The sequence below is a fragment of the Moschus berezovskii genome, chromosome 5 (genome assembly GCF_049115385.1).
Source record: "Moschus berezovskii isolate FMDL1 chromosome 5, NW_MosBer_1.0, whole genome shotgun sequence".
Lineage (NCBI taxonomy): Eukaryota > Metazoa > Chordata > Mammalia > Artiodactyla > Moschidae > Moschus > Moschus berezovskii.
This window is the reverse complement of record NC_142464.1, coordinates 112,310,726-112,328,043: the sequence shown is the minus strand read 5'-3', so window position 1 is coordinate 112,328,043 and position 17,318 is coordinate 112,310,726. Positions and strand designations below refer to the sequence as shown.

At 52.0% G+C, this 17,318-nt stretch overlaps 1 protein-coding gene across 1 annotated transcript in view; it reads right to left on the bottom strand.

Moving 5' to 3' along the window:
* The window catches only part of PPP2R2C (protein phosphatase 2 regulatory subunit Bgamma), a 169,221-nt gene that overhangs the window by 27,503 nt on the left and 124,400 nt on the right, over positions 1 to 17,318 (bottom strand). Inside the window, exon 6 of the mRNA XM_055435003.2 lies at positions 2,182 to 2,346. Within this exon, the coding sequence (XP_055290978.1) occupies positions 2,182 to 2,346 (165 nt within the window). The remainder of the gene's footprint in view (positions 1 to 2,181; positions 2,347 to 17,318) is intronic.

The window sequence follows — 17,318 nt, the reverse complement described above, 5'->3', positions numbered from 1 at the left end:
TGCCTGGACTCGGGAAACGGATGAGTGACGGCTGTCCTGGTGGGTGGCTGCTTGCTCAGATCCCAGGGAACTAGCTGATACAGTTCCAGAAGCCAAGAGGGTCTCTGACTCCCACGTCCAGCCCACAGAGAACATCGTTCAAGCAGTGCAGGGGGCACAAAACCATCCCTATTCTCCCTAAATTCCTTCCTTCCTGAACCCACATTCAGAAACAATTTCTGGGCGTATTTCTTTCCATGATTTTCTGTTTCCATTCTTTTGGTGAAGTAGTCATTGTTTTGCTTTTCGCCCCCACAGAATCTTCCAACGTAATCATTTCCCCATGTCATTAAGCCCCTCCTAAGTCAGTTTTTTAAATATCTGAACAATATTCTATTATACTGACAGCATCCGGCCACACAGGTGCCTTCCCATCTCGGAGCCTTTGTCCCTGCTGTGTCCTTCTTCTGGAAGATTCTGCATGGTGTACCCCCTCAGCACCTCAGAGAGACTGTTCCACTGTAACTGCCTCTAGCTGTGCAGCTGACATGACCCTCCTTGCACTCTGCTTTTCCGGCGGCTGTTTATACCACTCACTGCCTCTCAGCATCATATTGCCTAGTTAGGAGTTTATCGTCGGTCCATTGGTTCCTGTTGCACCCCAGGGACAGAGTCTAGAGCATGGCAGCCCGCTGTGTGACACAAGAGTGCCCTGGTGGCCCTGGCTCCACCCAGAGAGGGAGATCTGTCCTCCCCACCCTGAGTGCCAACAGCTCAGCCCTCAGAAGGCTTGGTGCCCAGGGAGGGGGCTTTCCCAGGACCACGCATGAACTCCGTTGGAGGAGCCCTGGGGCTTGTGGATGGGGGTCAGTGGCTCCAGTACTAAGTACAGACCCAGACAGCGGACATCCCGCCTGGCTGTGAATGTGAGGTAGGCTGGGAGAGTGTGTGCAGTGAGGATGAACCCGGAGAAGGGTGACGGGGTGGGACAAGGGGACAGAACTCGGCCAAGGAAGGAGGAGGAGCTGGCGGCTACAGAGAGTCCTGAGGCTGAGTCTCTGGGAGCTGGGGCAGCACCGTCCTCTCTGGCTGCCCAGGGAAACCAGGCCCCCGGGGGGAGAGAGTAACCCTGTCCCTCCCAACAGCCCTCTGCCTCCTTCATTGAGACACCGATAAAGCCCTCCGGTGGCCCGCTGGTCACCACTCACTCATTGTTTGTTGGTTCATTCATTCAACATTTCCAGGTCCTCCTGGAGGCACTGGGATGGATACAGAGATGAACTAAATTTCCCGCCCGCCCGTTTCTCCCACAATTGTGGGAGAATTGTCCCCCCAACATCTGTTTCCGCCCCCCATTACTCCTGCAAGGTCATCCAGGGAGGACGTCGTGGGCTGACCCTCTGCCTTCAGGTGCCTCTGGGGAGCACCATATTAGTGGACAGTCGTCAGCTCAATCCAGCATCAAGCAGCCCAGACTGGGGGTGAGGAGCACCAGTCGGGGTAGCCCAGGGCCCCAGGTTCAAGTCCCACCTTGCCACTTTTTCAGTGTGAGTGACCTTGGGCTCATCTCTGGAGCCCGTTTCACCTCCTGTGCAGGGCTCCGGGACAGCTCATGTGGCAATGAGATGAGCCAATGCTGGGAGAGAGCGTGGCTGGGCGCCTGGCTCAGTGTCCGCTGTGAGCTGTTCTGTGGTGGTTGGTTATCATATGAAGTTCCCTTGGACCTCGTCCAGCCCTGAATCCCCTGGCACCTCTGCGGCAACCCCAAGGCTGCTCTCTTGGGTGTTCCAGTATGAGGTGACCCAGCCTGCTGGGGAGAGTGGAACAGCACAGAAAGTTCTGCACGGTGTGTAGTTGTGAGCAGAAAGCTTTGGGTGTTCAAGGAGGTACAGAAGAGGGACCTGGACCAATGTGGGGATCAAGGAAGACTTCCTGGAGGAGGTGACAGTTGAGTGTGGTCCCTCTTTGGCTTCCAGTGCCCAGCTCACTCCCTGGCCCTCATCTCTGCTGGGACTTGGGGTGGGGGCAGTGGGTGGCAGAACCGGGTCCCCTGCCAGAAGCACTAAAAAAGTACTGAGTCCACCCCAGTCCCCCCGCCCACCCGCCAGCCCATTCGGAAAACCTCCATGCCCCGCCCACCCACCCAAGAGGCCCCGCCCACATCCGTGGCCGGCTGGGGCACTGGCTGGCATGCACACTTACGTTTGGAGTGCTTGTCACACAGGGCGGCCGCACGCATGTCACAGAGGCGCAGGGAGCCCTTGCTGCTGCTGTAGACGAAGAGGTTGCAGTGATGCGGGTGGAACTCGGACGCAGTGATCACCTCCGTGAGGTCCTCCATGTTAGCTGGTTTGATGTCCACGATGTCTGCGCGGCCGGGTCAAGGAAGGGGCAGCAAAGGGAGTGTGTCCTCACGGGTCTACCTCCCCCTGCTCGGAGACCCTCGGGTAACCGAGACACCTCCCCTGGGCACATCCGCTTACCGCTAGTCTGAGCTGTTTCCCCATTACCGAGACTCCTGGACAAATAGCTGACCCCAGACAGTCCCCAGGCTGCAGACCTGCCTGTCCAACACCCCTTGTGGGTGCCCATCCACTGTCCCCATAAGGCGGGACCTCTGCCTCCTTCCTGACTGGTACCCTCTCTCCAGCCGGTGCCCATCAGTTGCCCAGCCCCCACACAGGGCAACCCATGAGCCGTCTCCCTTCTGCCCCTCCTCTTCCAGTTGCCAATCAGAAGGCCAGGCGCCTTTATTGAGTTCAGGACCATGGACGCAATCGGTGAAGAACTTCCGTTCTTTCCCATTACTCTGTGCATTGTGTCTGGTCTGAGTGGACGGTTATGAGTTGGCTCCCCTCCACAGCTCCCAGACCCAAGCCCTTCAGCCCACAGCATCAAGACTCTGCTCTGGGGAGGAGGTTCTCTGCCCTTCTGGATTTTCAGCTCTGACCTGCGTCTTCCATTCCCACTCACGTCACCATGAGGGATGAGCATATGGCACCAGAGGTGCCAGTAGAGGACTCCAGACTCAAATACTGGGAATGCTGGATGCAACTCTGTCATCTCTGCAGGACTGGGTGGTGTGGAGAGGAAGGGATTGTGTCTGCTGCCATGACAAGGGGAAATCGAGCTTGGGGGTGGGGCAGGCAGCCCCAAAGACAGAGTGAATGGGAAGAGAGATCTGGCAGTGTCATTAGAATCCTAGATCAGGATCCACCTGAAGCCTTGACCCCTGGAGGGTTAAATATGTGAGTCAATAAATCTATTTTCTGTTTTTGTTGTTCAGTCGCTCAGTCATGTCCAACTCTTTGTGAGCCCATGGACTGCAGCATGCCAGGCTTCCCTGTCCTTCACCATCTCCTGGAGCTTGCTCAAACTCATGTCCATTGAGTCAGTGATGCCATCCAACCATCTCTTCTTCTGTCGTCCCCTTCTCCTCCTGCCTTCAGTCTTTCCCAGCATCAGGGTCTTTTCCAGTGAGCCACCTCTTCGCATCAGGTAGCCAAAGTATTGTAGCTTCAGTTTCAGCATCAGTCTTTCCAATGAATATTTAGGACTGATTTCATTTAGGATTGACTGGTTGGATTTCCTTGCAGTCCAAGGGACTCTCAAGAGTCTTCTCCAACACCACAGTTCAAAAGCATCAATTCTTTGGCCGTCAGTCTTTTTATGGTCCAGCTCTCACATTCATACATGACTACTGGAAAACCATAGCTTTGACTATACAGGCCTTGACAAGCAAAGTAATGTCTCTACTTTTTAATATGCTGTCTAGGTTTGTCATCGGAGAAGGCAATGGCAAGCCACTCCAGTACTCTTGCTTAGAAAATCCCACAGACGGAGGAGTCTGGTAGGCTGCAGTCCATGGGGTTGCTACAAGTCAGACATGACTGAGCAACTTCACTTTCACTTTTCACTTTCACACACTGGAGAAGGAAATGGCAACCCACTCCAGTGTTCTTGCCTGGAGAATCCCAGGAATGGGGGAGCCTGGTGGGCTGCCATCTGTGGGGTCACACAGAGTTGGACACGACTGACGTGACTTAGCAGCAGCAGCAGGTTTGTCATACCTTTGTTATTATCCATTCCGTTCGTTCCGTCGCTCAGTCGTGTCCGACTCTATGCGATCCTGTGGACTGTAGCCTACCAGGCTTCTCTGTCCATGGGATTCTCCAGGCAAGAATACTGGAGTGGGTTACCGTTTCCTTCTCCAGGGGATCTTCCCGACCCAGGGATCGAACCCAGGTCTCCCGCATTGGAGGCAGATGCTTTAACCTCTAAGCCACCAGGGAAGCCCTTTGTTATTATAGGCATACACAATGGCCTGCCTCAGGGAGCCCTGTTTGGCCTCCTCCGCCTGACTCTTGGGCTAGGGTGCCTTTGTTTGGCTCACAGGGAGATAGCCTGGCCCTACTTCCCTGTGAAGGGCTGTAAGGAAGTGAAACTAGCATTTTCTGTTTAGGGCCAAGAATTTTGTTGCTTGGAAAGGAACTATCCTTGGCTGATATGCTGGAGCCCAGAGAGAGTAAACAACCAGTCCATGGTGACTCACCAGTAAGTGGTGAGGCTGGATTCCTCTCCATCGCCCATTGCCTACACAGCAGATTGGAACCCCTGGATGTAGCATCCAAGGCCTAGCATACCCTCGCCTTTTTCTATCTTTCCTGTTTCAGATCTATTAGTCACTGTGCCCTGAAGGCACCTTCCTCTCGGATAGTGAAACCCTTGGTCTCTGTTCTCCCCAGCCCTGTGGGAGCTCTGCAGCCCCTTCTGAAAGGCCCTCTGAAAAGCCCTCTCCTCCCTCTTCTTTGCATGTGGGCTCTGGATTCAGAGAATTCCAGCTCTGCCACCTCCTGGCTGCGTGATCCTGGGTGAGTTTCTCAGCTCCTGATGCCTCAGTTTCCTCATCTGTAAAATGGGCTAACAGTTCTAACGTCATAGATTTGCTGTGAAGATGAGAAGACGCAAAACCCTTGACAACTGCCTGACACATTGTCAGTTGCTCTTATTATTTTTATTACCTGGAAAATACCAACTGAAACTCTGAGATTCATCTGCTGTCAGCCCTGCCTCTTCCACCTGCCCCAGACTGCTTGCTGTCTGAGTAAGAAAGGTATTTCCTGACTTCTGTAAACAGCAGAGTTTATAAAACATCAGAAAACATGGTTGAATCGGTTGCAATCAGAGGCACCAAGGAGGGTCTCTGTGCAAACGCTCAAATCTTGCCTGCTAGAAGCACACCATGAACCAGAAACTTAGAATCACATCAAAACAGGGAAAAAAGGAGGCACGCTCTCAGTGCCTGGATTGGTTTCCCAGGAAACTGTGGTTTCTGGTTCAATAAGAAGCAGAGGTTAAATCATGAAAAAGTGAGACTGAAGTTTCACAGAGAAAAAGAGCCAAGACATCTAGGATGCCAATTCCATCAACATCAACCTGCAGCCCTGTCCTTACAGGTCTGAGCACCCACTGGTGACTTTCCATGAGACTGTGCCTCCTCCTGACCGCTTTACTTCCCTACTGAACTTCAAGTGGTGTCTGGAGAAAAAGTGCTGTTGTTTACGAAATGTCATGCACGTCAGTACAGCACCTGTCAGATGTTCTGAAAACAGGGACCAGATTCTCCCACAGGACCCAGGACAAAAAAGCCAGAGAGGGGCTGGAAGAAACAAATACAGTCCTCAGGGCACGCAGGTTGGGTTCGAGTCCCGGTTGTGTCAGTTGTCAAGGGACACGGGTTTTCACTGTGTTTCCCAGGGTTACACCCTCCTTGGGAAGTGAGGATGCCTGCCTTGCAAGTGGTCCTCTGAGCATCCCAGGGAGAGCTGTCCCACCATCCGAGGGGACTCAGGCGACCATGACTTGTTGCTTTCATCAATGAATGGAGGACAGAAGTGACAAGTGACACATATCACTTCCAGGCTGAAGCTCCGAGGGCTAGCACATGCTGTGCCGTGAGCCTCAGGTGACCTGCGGTGGACTTGTAGCATGAGGGGGCTGCTGTCATTTGAGACTTTCTGATTGTTACTTCAGGGTCACCTGACCCCTTTGATTGAATCAGCATCCAAATTCTCTCTCCTTTCCAGATGTCCTAGATGTTCTAGAACCGAGCTCAACAGAGAAGGAGCAGAGATATGATGTCTGAAGTCTCTGGCTCGTGGAGAAAGTTTATGAACCACTTTCTAACCTGGGAGGCTGTGGACGCTGGTGGCCAGAGAGAAGGCAGTGTAGTATGTTGACGTCTCCTCTCCCAGATTCCCAGATCCTGGCCCCAGACTCACACAGGTCCAAGGCCAAGCAAAGGAATGTGGCCTTTTGCTTGATCACAGAATCCCTGCTCCCTGCTTTCTGTTTCCCATGACCTACCTCTCTCTAACAGCCCTTCTGACAGCCTCATGACAACCATGTTCAGCTTTGGCCAGCCTTCTGAAGACAGTCACTAGAATTTTGATCAAGGCCATGATGGCTTGAGTCCACAGGGCTTGATCAGGTCTTCAGGCTCTACAGTGAACATGCCTGAGCCAGAGCTACCTAGAGCTGGCTGAGGGGGAACCCACATGGACCAGGGCCCTATGGATTGAAGAGGTGGAGTCCCTGATGCCTGGGTCCCACCAACAGTCCTGAACCACGGCTCTTACGACTCATGCGTCACTCCAGGAATCTCTTGTTGTTTCAAAAAAGGCCTGGATGCAGTGGGTGCTGGGGAAAGATGATGTGAAGCACAGGACCTATTTCCACGTGATGCTGGTGGAGGAAGACAAGAACATGGTCACGGCCAGCCTGTGCCTCTGAATCCCAGGGTCCACAGCCACCCCCGCCACCTCGGACAGCACAGTGTCCTTCAGGGTGTGGCCATCCAGTCCGGTCCACCATCTCCTGGTCTCAGGATGGCTTCTCCACCACCTCTGGCTCCGCTCAAGGACAAGGCTCTCCCTGTGGGTGTCCAGCTCCTTGCTGGCCATTGGGTGTGTGAGGGGCGAATGACTGAGTAGGTCTGTCCCTGCTAAATCTGTGTGGTCACATCACTGAGCAGGAGCCTGGAGATGGACTCCTGAGTAGGGAAGTAGGTGGGGAGAAGTCTCTATGTGTATGCTTAGTCACTCAGTCGTGTCCAACTCTGTGACCCCATGGCTGTAGCCCACCAGGCTCCTCTGTCCATGGGATTCTCCAGGCAGGAATACTGGAGTCGTCTTTCATTTTCCTCCTCCAGGGGATCTTCCCAACCCAGGGATTGAACCTGCATCTCTTCTGTCTACTGCACTGCAGGTGGATTCTTTATCACTGTGCCACCTGGGAAGCCCTAGGGAGGCCTCTATATCTCTATAATTAACGTCCCAAACAGACACCACAAACACTCCTTTGGGACTCCCACCTGAGTGGCCACATGCCTGTGGACTTTGAGACACTCGCCCATACACGGTGGCCTTGACATTGGCAAGACCAGTGTTGGGTTGGAAGTTGGGGGTCTTGGGCCAGGTGTCTGGGTCTTAGCTCTCTCTGGAATGTTCAGTTCCATATGCAAAAACCATTTCCATCCATAAACCTTGTTTTCCCCTATTTGCAAAATGAGAGATTGAGTATGACCCTGGAATACCATTTCATTTTGAGGATTAACCCCCAAGGTGCTGCCCCCAGCCCCATTTTGGAATCAGCTGCATGAATCCCACGTGTAGGTGGTGCTTTTTCCATGGCAGGACTGACCTCTCTTGGGAAGAAGTATAATTAGATTCATTTACGAGCCCCCCTCCCCCTGGCAAAGCTGGATGAATTATTCATGTTCTGTTTTTCCATTTAATTCTACTCCAAGTGTCTGATGGCTTTTGTTTCACTTTCAATCACACTTTGGCAGCTAAGAATGATTTTTCCCTACAAGGGAAGTTTGTCAGACATAGGTAGGTGGAGAGAGGAGCAGGTCACGCAGAGAGGATATAGGCAGAAGGTAGACTAGTTCTGGTCCCCACCCTCTGGCTGAGTGCAAGGTAATTTTCTCCAGTGCAGGAAGCTGAATGGTCCCCCCCCACCCCCGCCGCACCAATACATATCCATGTCCTAACCCCCAGAGATGGTGAATGTGAACTCATTTGGAAAAAGGGCTTTTGTACACATGATCAAGTTCAGGATCTCAAAATGGGGGGGGGTCTTCCTAGATTACCTGGATGGGCCCTAAATCTGATCACAAGTTCCTTATAAGAGGCACAGAAGGAGAAGAAGCAGACACACCCAGAGGAGAAGGCCACCTCAGAGTCAGATGCTGGAGTGATGCCTGGGGCTACAGGAGCTGGGAGAAGCATGGAAGGACCCTCCCCAGGGGCCCTCAGAGGAACACAGCCCTGACCACACCTTAATTTTGCAAACTTCAGACCTCTGGAACTGTGAGCCACTAGATTTTTATTGTTTTGAACCAAATGGAGTGTGAAAAGTTATGCCATCTATAGGAAACTCAGACACCCAAGTTGTTTCCTGGAAGCTGGGAAGTAGACACGGGCGTCATGCCGGGATCATAGACATTTTCTTCGACATCCATTCCAGACCACTTCTTTCCCCGCAGGTCCCTGTCACCAGCCCTGAAATGCTGAGCCAGGAATCAGGGCAGCTTTGGAATCCCCTGCTCTACTCCTTCCTTCATCACCTCCAGCCTGCCTCCATGTGCTGGCTCCTCCATTTGGAGGTCCCTCTGCTCTGGCCCTCAGCCCAGGCTGCCTCTGCCTCAGGGGGGCTCCCTGCCCCTGATCAGCCCCCCAACCTCAGCCAGAGTGAAATTCCTAAAATGGGGTTGGATTCCTCCCCTCCTCACTGCTCTGTTCCATAGGTGCCCTTCTCCTCCTGCCCCCAGCCACAGAGAAGGCCTTCTTTTCAGGCTGCAAACATTGGCTGACCATTTTCACTCATCCGAGTGCAGGCAAAATCACTTACAACCCAGACTTCAGTTTATACCAACTTGGTACCCGTGCCCACCTGAGATGCCCTGTGGCCTGGCTCCAAGCAGATGGCATCACATCTGTGTATGTTGTATCCTCTCCACCTCCGGGTGAGATGCCCCCTCTTGTAGATGAGTAAACAGGGGCTCAGCAAGGAGAAGCCGCTTGCTCAGGGCCAGGCAGAGGGCGGCCAGCTGGGGACAGCAACAGAATTGAGCTCCAGAATCTACAATATGCAATATGCTGTGACTTGGGAGACATGGAAGAATGGGGTGAGAACAACCTGAAAACCTGGGGCTGAATCCAGGCTCTGTCTGCTTGCTAGCTGTGTGTGCAAGTTTCCAAACCTTTCTGTGCTTCAGTTTCCCCAAGTGCAAAATGACAATGGAATACCTTACCCCTGTCTTCTGTCCATGGATTTCCCAGGCAAGAAGACTGGAGTGGATTGACATTTCCTTCTCCAGGGGATCTTCCCGACTCTTCAGAAGAAGGGACTGAACCTTCTTCTGCATTGCAGGCAGGTTCTTTACTGATTGAGCCACTAAGGAAGCCCCTAAACCATCACCACCACACCTTACCTCCTAGGGTAGTGTGTATGCTTAGTCGTTCAGTCATGTCAGACTCTCTGTGGTCCCATGGGCTGTAGTCTGCCAGGATCCTCTGTCCATGGAATTTTCAGGCAAGAATACTGGAGTGGGTTGCCATTTCCTACTCCGGGGGATATTCCTGACCCAGGGATTGGACCCGTGTCTCCTGAGTCTCTTGCATTGGCAGGTAAGTTTTTTACCACTGAGTCACCACGGAAGCCAATTATTTAGTTACAAGATTTCTTATGATAAATCATTGTTTCTCCTTGTAAATCCTCAGTCTACGTCCTATAATTAAGATGATGCATGTGATATGCTGAGGACAGGGCCTGGTGTGGAAACAGTGCTTTGTAAGTGAATTAGTAAAAAGGAACATGGCATATCACTGCAGGCAAGTGCAGAACTGGCTGCCAGGGAGCCTGGATTCCACGCTCAAGTCTGCCTTTAATCCATGTGGAGACTACCTTGGGCCAGTCACTCAGCTTCTCGGGACCAGTGTGGGCGGAGGTTCCAGAAGCAGAAGAGGAAAGGCCCAGCCGTGGAGTGTGGGCAGGAGGGGGCCTGGGAAGTTGGCACTGCTTCTAGCAGCTGCCTGGCTCCAGCCCCTTTTCCTTCGGTGCTTGCGTGAACAACCACAAGTGCAACCCCCCACACCATGGTCAGCAGACAATTTCTGTAAAGGGCCAGAGAGGGACTATTTCAGGCTTAGCAGGCCACAGGATCTCCTCCTGCTACCCAACTCTGCTTCGGTGACGCAAAAACAGCCACAGGTAATATGTAAATGAATGGGCGTGGCAGTGTTCCCGTCAAGCTTTATAAAATTCTTGCGCCCACCTCTCCTTTCTGGGCTACTCTTTGCTGACTCTGGGGTTTAGAAGAGGAGTTGCAATCTTGCTGTTGTAAGAAGCCTCCCTTTACTGCCAGTTTGTAAAATTCCTGGAGGTCAGTGAAGCTCAGAGCTCAGAAACAAGGGTTTATTCCATCCCAGAGTGAAGTCTGTGGTTCTTCTCACCAAGGACACAGGAATGTAATTCAGGTGGGTCTTCTGCAGAGTCATCAAGTTTGCAGGGATTTTTATAGAAACGCCTTCATCTCTTGCTGCCAAGGGCATCTCCTGATGTCCTGAAACCCGCAGCTGGACACAGGCACCTGGCAACTTGGCCGATCATTGGTCTGAAGCCACACCACTGTGTGGGATCTCACTTGGAGGGTCCTGAAACATCGGAGAGAAGGTGGCTGTGCTTCTGTGGCCCTCGCTTCTGTGAGCTGCAGCTCTCTGAACCTCGGTCTCCCTTACCCATCCCAGGATCACAGGCACAAGCGCTGTCACTCATTCCCTGGGCAGATCTCCGCTCACCATAAAATGAGTCCCGCACGTGAAATGAATAAATGTCATTGGATCATTTCAGGGAGGAGCACCAATGAGAAACGCATATAGAAAGCACTCCATGGATACCCAGGAATCACAAAAGTATCAACTAATGTCATGAAGGTCTTTAGTGGCTATGCTGTGACAAGTGACTCTGAAGATACAGCAAGTAACTGAGGCTGGAGACACTGTCAGACACTTGGAAAGCTGGTGAGGGCAGCCCCCTGCAGGCCAGGCACCTGGGCGTCCCTGCAGAAAGGGACCATCCACCCTCCAATCCCATGACAGAGGAGAGGGAAGCAAGGGCAGGGAGGTGCCTGGCCCAGGGCCAGAGGCAGAAGCGGAGCAAGGACGAATCTTGGCTTCCTAACTTCCATCCTTCTTAACTGTTGCTCCCACTGTCCGCTCTGTTCCAGAGTGATTGTACCTCCACATACCATGGAGTTCTGCCATGGGGTCAACACCCTCAAAGACCCTGCTGTTGGGGCTTGCTAACTGGCTGCGTCCTGGGCAAGCTGGATGTTGAGAGTGGGCAAGGGCTCCATGATGAGAAGGATGTAGCTTTCAGCTCCACTGACTGAACACAGCAAAGTGTGGTTTATCCAGATGTCCTCATAGGAGCACGCTCTCAGGAAGGGGAGGCTGTTACCATGGTGACCAAGCAGGAGTAAGGATGGAGGCAGCTCTGCCAAGGGTCACACCACAAAAGACCTCCCACACACGTTCCCCAGGGATGCTGGTATGGAGGAGCCTGGAAGGCCTCCTGCATGTGGAGGCAGTCTCACTGGGGCATGGCCAGCAAAGCTGCTTTTTTTCAGCCAGTTTTCTCCAAAAGATGACCTGGCTACAAGCATGAGGTACTCCACATGCTAACTTCACTAAGCCAGATTCTATAGGAGGTTCCTGCCCACCTGTGTCTCTGTATCTCAGTTTGCTCGGGTCGCCATAGTGAAATGCCACAATTGGGTGACTTAAACAATAGAAAATTATTCTCTCACAGTTTGGAGGCTGGAAGTCCAAGATTAAGGTGTTGGCAGGGTTGGTTCCTTCTGAGGCCTCTGTCCTGGGCTTGTGGATAGCTGTCTTCTCCCTGTGTCCTCACATGATCATCCCCTGTGTGTGTGTCTGTGTGCCAGCCTCCTCCTCTTATAAATACACCAGTCACATTGGATTGGGACCCACCCTAGTGGCCTCATTTTACCTTAATCACCTCTTTAAAGACCTATTTCCAGATATAGTCATATCCTGAGGCACTGGGGAATAGAGCTTCAATATACAGCTTTTTGGGGGCGGGGGGAGAAAATTCAGCCCATAACAGCCTCCTTCTCCTCTCTGCTCAGAATATTATGAACTGTGATGGAGCAATCTCACTCTGAGAAAATACTGGGGCCACGCACATCCATGAAAGAGGAGCCATTCTGAGTAACTGCTCACTGCACAAGCTCACTGAAACCCTGGAGTGTTTTCTCTTTGTGATGAGCAGTGTGTGCACCTCTACCACAGGCCAGCTTACGTGATTCCCAATTGCTTAGACAGGCAAGAAAGCTCTGACTTCTGAGTCCCCAAAACCAGGGCTGGACAGTCCAGGCCCCATCAAATAACAGCTGTGTGACCTCTGGACAACTTCTCAGCCTCTCTGTGACCTGCTTGTTTGCAAAACTCTGTAGAATGCGTGGATACCATTTGCTTTGCAGGGGTGTAGTGAAGAGTTTAAGGAGATGACATCTCCTTCATCAAGGAGATAAGGACCTAGCACATGGTTGGTACTTTGAGCAACAATTAAAGGTAGAACCAGTGGAGTTCTCTTCTTCTGAAACAGACATGAAATTAAGCAGGTTGCAAATGGTATAATGTTCGTTGCACCCTAGAAGGACAGTGAGTGTTCACGCTGGATTACATGCCTGGGTTTGCATCCAACTCAGGGTTGGGAGGGGAAACCCAAGGTGGGACACAGCTGGGATGCACACCTAGGTGGCTCCCTTCCATGGCACCAAGAAGGGGCAAACCAGATCCTGTCTCAACCTTTCAGGGCTCCTAGCCCAGCAGGGAAACCAGGTACTAGCCCCATGATGGATGCTTCAGGAGACACTTAAAGGCCACCTGTGATGAGATTTGTAACAATGCCCTGAGCTGGTCTAGAGAGTCAGGGAAGGGTCCTCTGTGGCAAAGGCATTCAGCTGAGGTCAGAGTGTGAGTAGGAGTTATCCAGGCAGAGGGTCGGGCTGGCAGAAGTGTTCCTGGTGAGGTGGAAGTATAAGGGTGAGGAGTTGAGAGAGGGAAGGTTGCTTGAGCCCTAAAAGGGAGACAGAGAGGGTGGGTGACAGGGTTCTATCCTGGGGTCAAAGTGGAGGTTAATCAGGAGTGTGTTACACAAGTGCCATGGAGGCCTTTCAGGAAGGGACAGGAAGCACAATAGAGTTGTATGTCCCACCATACCGCTGCCAAAGCCCATGCCTCTGGTCACCTATGTAATGAATTAATCCCCACTCTGTCCTGCAACAGTGTGAAAAGCAACTTAGGATCTAAAACGAGAGCCTGAAACTACTGCATGGATGGAAATGGAAGGCAATCTGAGTGACCAGGCCCAGGAGGAGCCGTGGGCAAGTGCCCTCACTTCTCAGAACTCTTCTCCACAGCTGCATAGTGGAATGACAGCACCACCTAAGCAAGCTGCCATAAGGATTAAGGGCAGCAAGTACAATGCGTTCAGCTCAGTGCTTGCAAGAAAAATGTGCAATAACACGGCTGTCATGGAGATTGTTAATATCATGACTGAGAAGCAGTGTGGCATGATGGTGACGTGCACAGTTCTGTGTCCAGATGCCCCAAGTCCGAATCCCACCCACTTGCCAGCTGGGTGACTCTGGGTAGATTGCCTAACCTTTCTGCGGCTTAGTTGTTCTTGTTCAGTGGCTAAGTCATGTCTGACTGCACCCCATGGACTGTAGCCCACCAGGCTCCTCTGTCCATGGCAATTACCTTCCCTGTAAAGGGGGGAAGTTAATCATGCCTACTCCACAGTGATGTGGGAGAATTAAGTAGGTGAATATGTGCACAGTGATTGAGCACTGCCTGGCACAGAGTAAGTCCTCAGTAAGAGGTGAAGGTGGTGTGCGGGGTGGTGAGGGTGATAATGGGAGGCAGCCCTGGCGCCTATGAGGTCAGCACCATGGACAGCGCACGCGCGCCCTCCACTGGAGTGGAAACGGACAAACCCCCTGGCCTTGCTGAGCCCCCAAAGCAATGGTGCTGATAACAGTCTAACAATGTGTTTTATGGGTGGAAAGCCGACCTGGGAGATTCAGACTCGGGGCATTTCTGTGTAGACACACCCCTTTTCCTTTTCTGTGGCAGGATGAGAAGAGGCAGCCTGTAAGGATCTTAACAGTGGTCATGGGCCTATGTGGATCCTGCCTACAGCACATCAGGCTCTATATTCACCAGCCATTCTGATATCACAGCCCCTGGCACAGGAGGCACACCCTATCAAATGGAAGAGAAAAATGAGGCTCAGAAAGCCTGAGTGACAGGCAGTGTCACTGGGCAAGGGAGTGTTGAAGGCAGGGTTGAACCCCAGGCTTTAGGGTTTCGGCATGGGGAGGAGCCTTGGTCGGTCCCCTCCCTGGCTCTCTGTGTGGAGAACAAGCCCAGCCCACAGGTGGCTGTGTGCTGACTAAGAATTTGGATTTGCTTCACCATCCAGCCGAGCTTCAGCACCTGCTCCATACATGAGAATTAGAAATTTGTTCCAGGCTGTGGCTTGGTGTGGTGCCAGCTTCCACCATGAGAGATCACTCAGGGGGGAGAAAAATCAATTGAACCATCTATACAAGTCTCCGGGTGCTAAAAATAAAGCTGGGGTCTGTCAGCTGAGGCCTCCTGTGCAATATGTTACCTCTAAGATGTTTTAGACCCAAGAAAAATCACCCAGCACTGTCTCAGAGCCTCAAAATATTGGTATTAAAGGACATGAGAGGTTGTTTAAACAGATGTGGTGATGGCACTGGGGAAAATGGGCTTCAACTATTCCAGAAGATGCAGGGATTTTATGAAAAGCAGCCTTAAGTATTTGAGGAGCCTAAGGAGTGGTCTAAGGGGGCTTTAAGGCCAGCCAACTGCCAGACCCCTTTATGTGAATGATCCCTTTATTCCTTACAAATATTCACATGATAAGAAATTTGGCCCATTTTGTAATAACTGAAATTGATGGCAAAGGAGATAAGGCAACGAATCAATTCTGCCAGACCCCAGAGCCCAGATGCTTCTCTTTAGTGTCTGGGGTCCCGGAGCCCTTATGCTGGAGCCCAGACTTAATAGGAGGCATCTACATCTGAAGACCTGTGAACTGTGGAAACTGGGAACTTCCTCCCTCCAAAATCGCCACCTGCAACTATTTATAAGCCCCTGCCATGTGCCAGGCCCTCCATTATATCACAGAGGTTTCATGAGAAAATGAACAAGATGTTCCTACTAACAGATGACAAAATCCCAGTGTGACCCGGGAGTGTGGGCCCAGAGGGGCTCGGAGCAGCCTGAGAGGGGCCCAGAGTGGACATAGGAGAAGTGACCAGGCAAAAGGGGCTGTGAGTGATGCTTGTGGGCAAACAGGAGCCAACCAGGTGACTGGAGGGAGAAAGGATGATCCAGGGGAGGATGAGCACAGCCCTCATCCACCAACATGAAGGGAAACCCAATGACCCGAAGGTGTGGGGAAGCCTGATACACGAGACCCAGGGGAGGTGAGTGAGGGGTGGGAGTGGGTGGTGAGGGTAACCAAGGGCTGCAGGGCAGTGTGGAGGGATATGGACATTCTCCGGAAGCTGACGGCTTTACCACGAGATGGCTTTGCCACTGAAAGCTTTACCAAGAGAACTGATGTGGTCAGACCAGAGGAGGTGATGAACCATTCTTGCAGCTTCTGTGGAGAGCTGACTGCTGGGTGAAGTGGGCAAGGTAGAATTCAGGCAGCAGTCCAGGAACGAACGGTGCAGCCTGAGCTGAGTCTTGGTCAGGGTGAGGAGGGCAGGATTCCAGAGCCATCCGGGGAGAATGGAAAGGGCTTGGCATTTCTTTCCATGTTGTGGGTGAAAGAGGGGAAGGAGGCTGGGGCCTTGGTGACAGATGAAGGTACAGCACCCTGTATGTGCCTGGCACACGGCGGAGGCTCAGGAAGTACCAGTCTCCCCTCCCTCTGTTCAGAGCAACCAATTCTAGAATTATAAGAGGAAAGGTCCTCTGAATCCACTCTATTACTATTCTTACTGGTCAAAACAATGCCCACTTTTTCTCCTTTATTAAAAAGATTTCCTTTTCTCTTAAAACCTTTGCTGAAAATCAATTCTACCTAAGTAGAAAGTGTTATGACCCAGACTCCCAGTGCAGGAGACATGAGATGTGGGTTCGATCCCAAGGTCAGGAAGATCCCCTGGAGGAGGAAATAGCAACCCACTCCAGTATTCTGGCTTGGAGAATCCCATGGACAGAGGAGCCTGGCAGGCTATAGTCCATGGGGTCACAAACAGACAGATGTGACTGAAGTGCCTTAGCATGCATGCACAGCAAGTGTTACCGTTTGGACACAAGGAGATGGTAACACAGCAGAAAGCTCCCAGTGGCCTGGGGGACTGAACAGCAGCATCAGAGCAAATCAAGACGCTGAAGAGTAAGAGTTAAAGGAATGTGAAACCCCAGGTCCCGAGTCCGCCAGGAAGTACTTGCTCAAAAGGTATTTCAAAATTCAGAGCAATTCCCCAGCTCAGCGTGGAGTCACAGCAGCTTTTCTGGCCTTTTCCTACGTTGGAAATGAAACGCCTTTTCTAATTACTCAGCTACTATCAGACTCGTCATCACACCTACAAGCCACAGTTCTGACACCTTTCTTGCCAGGGGGAGGCTGGACGCCATGGGACAGTGCCAGGCCTCTCTGCTTTGGGTCCCTGTGTCTTGTCACTCTGGTAGTGAAGCAGCAGCAGGCCATAGGGAGTGCCTCATGCAACCTGGGTCCCTGATGAGCTGATCTAATCAAGGGACGTTTCCACAGCCACCACATGCCCTGGAGATTCCACTCAGCTCCTTCTGTCTGCCTAATTGGTATTTAGGTCCTACAGACAAGGACTGCCTTGAGCCTGGCCCTGGCATAACCAGCATGCTATAATGCTCATACTCCCCTAAGGGCCAAAACACTTGTATATTTTGAGTGAACTCCGGGAGTTGGTGATGGACAAGGAGGCCTGGCGTGCTGTGATCGCAGAGATTCGGACACGACTGAGCGACTGAACTGAACTGAACTGAACAATTCATTTTCACAAAATTAGGGTCTATACACAGGTCTAACAGAGTCACATGGCAGGATCTGCAGCCAAGGAAGCCTCTCTGGGCACCCATGGGGACCCCAGTCCACTGATGCTCCAGCCCTCACTTCCTCCCCTGACAGATTCTGGGACCAACCGTTATTTTCAGTCCCTT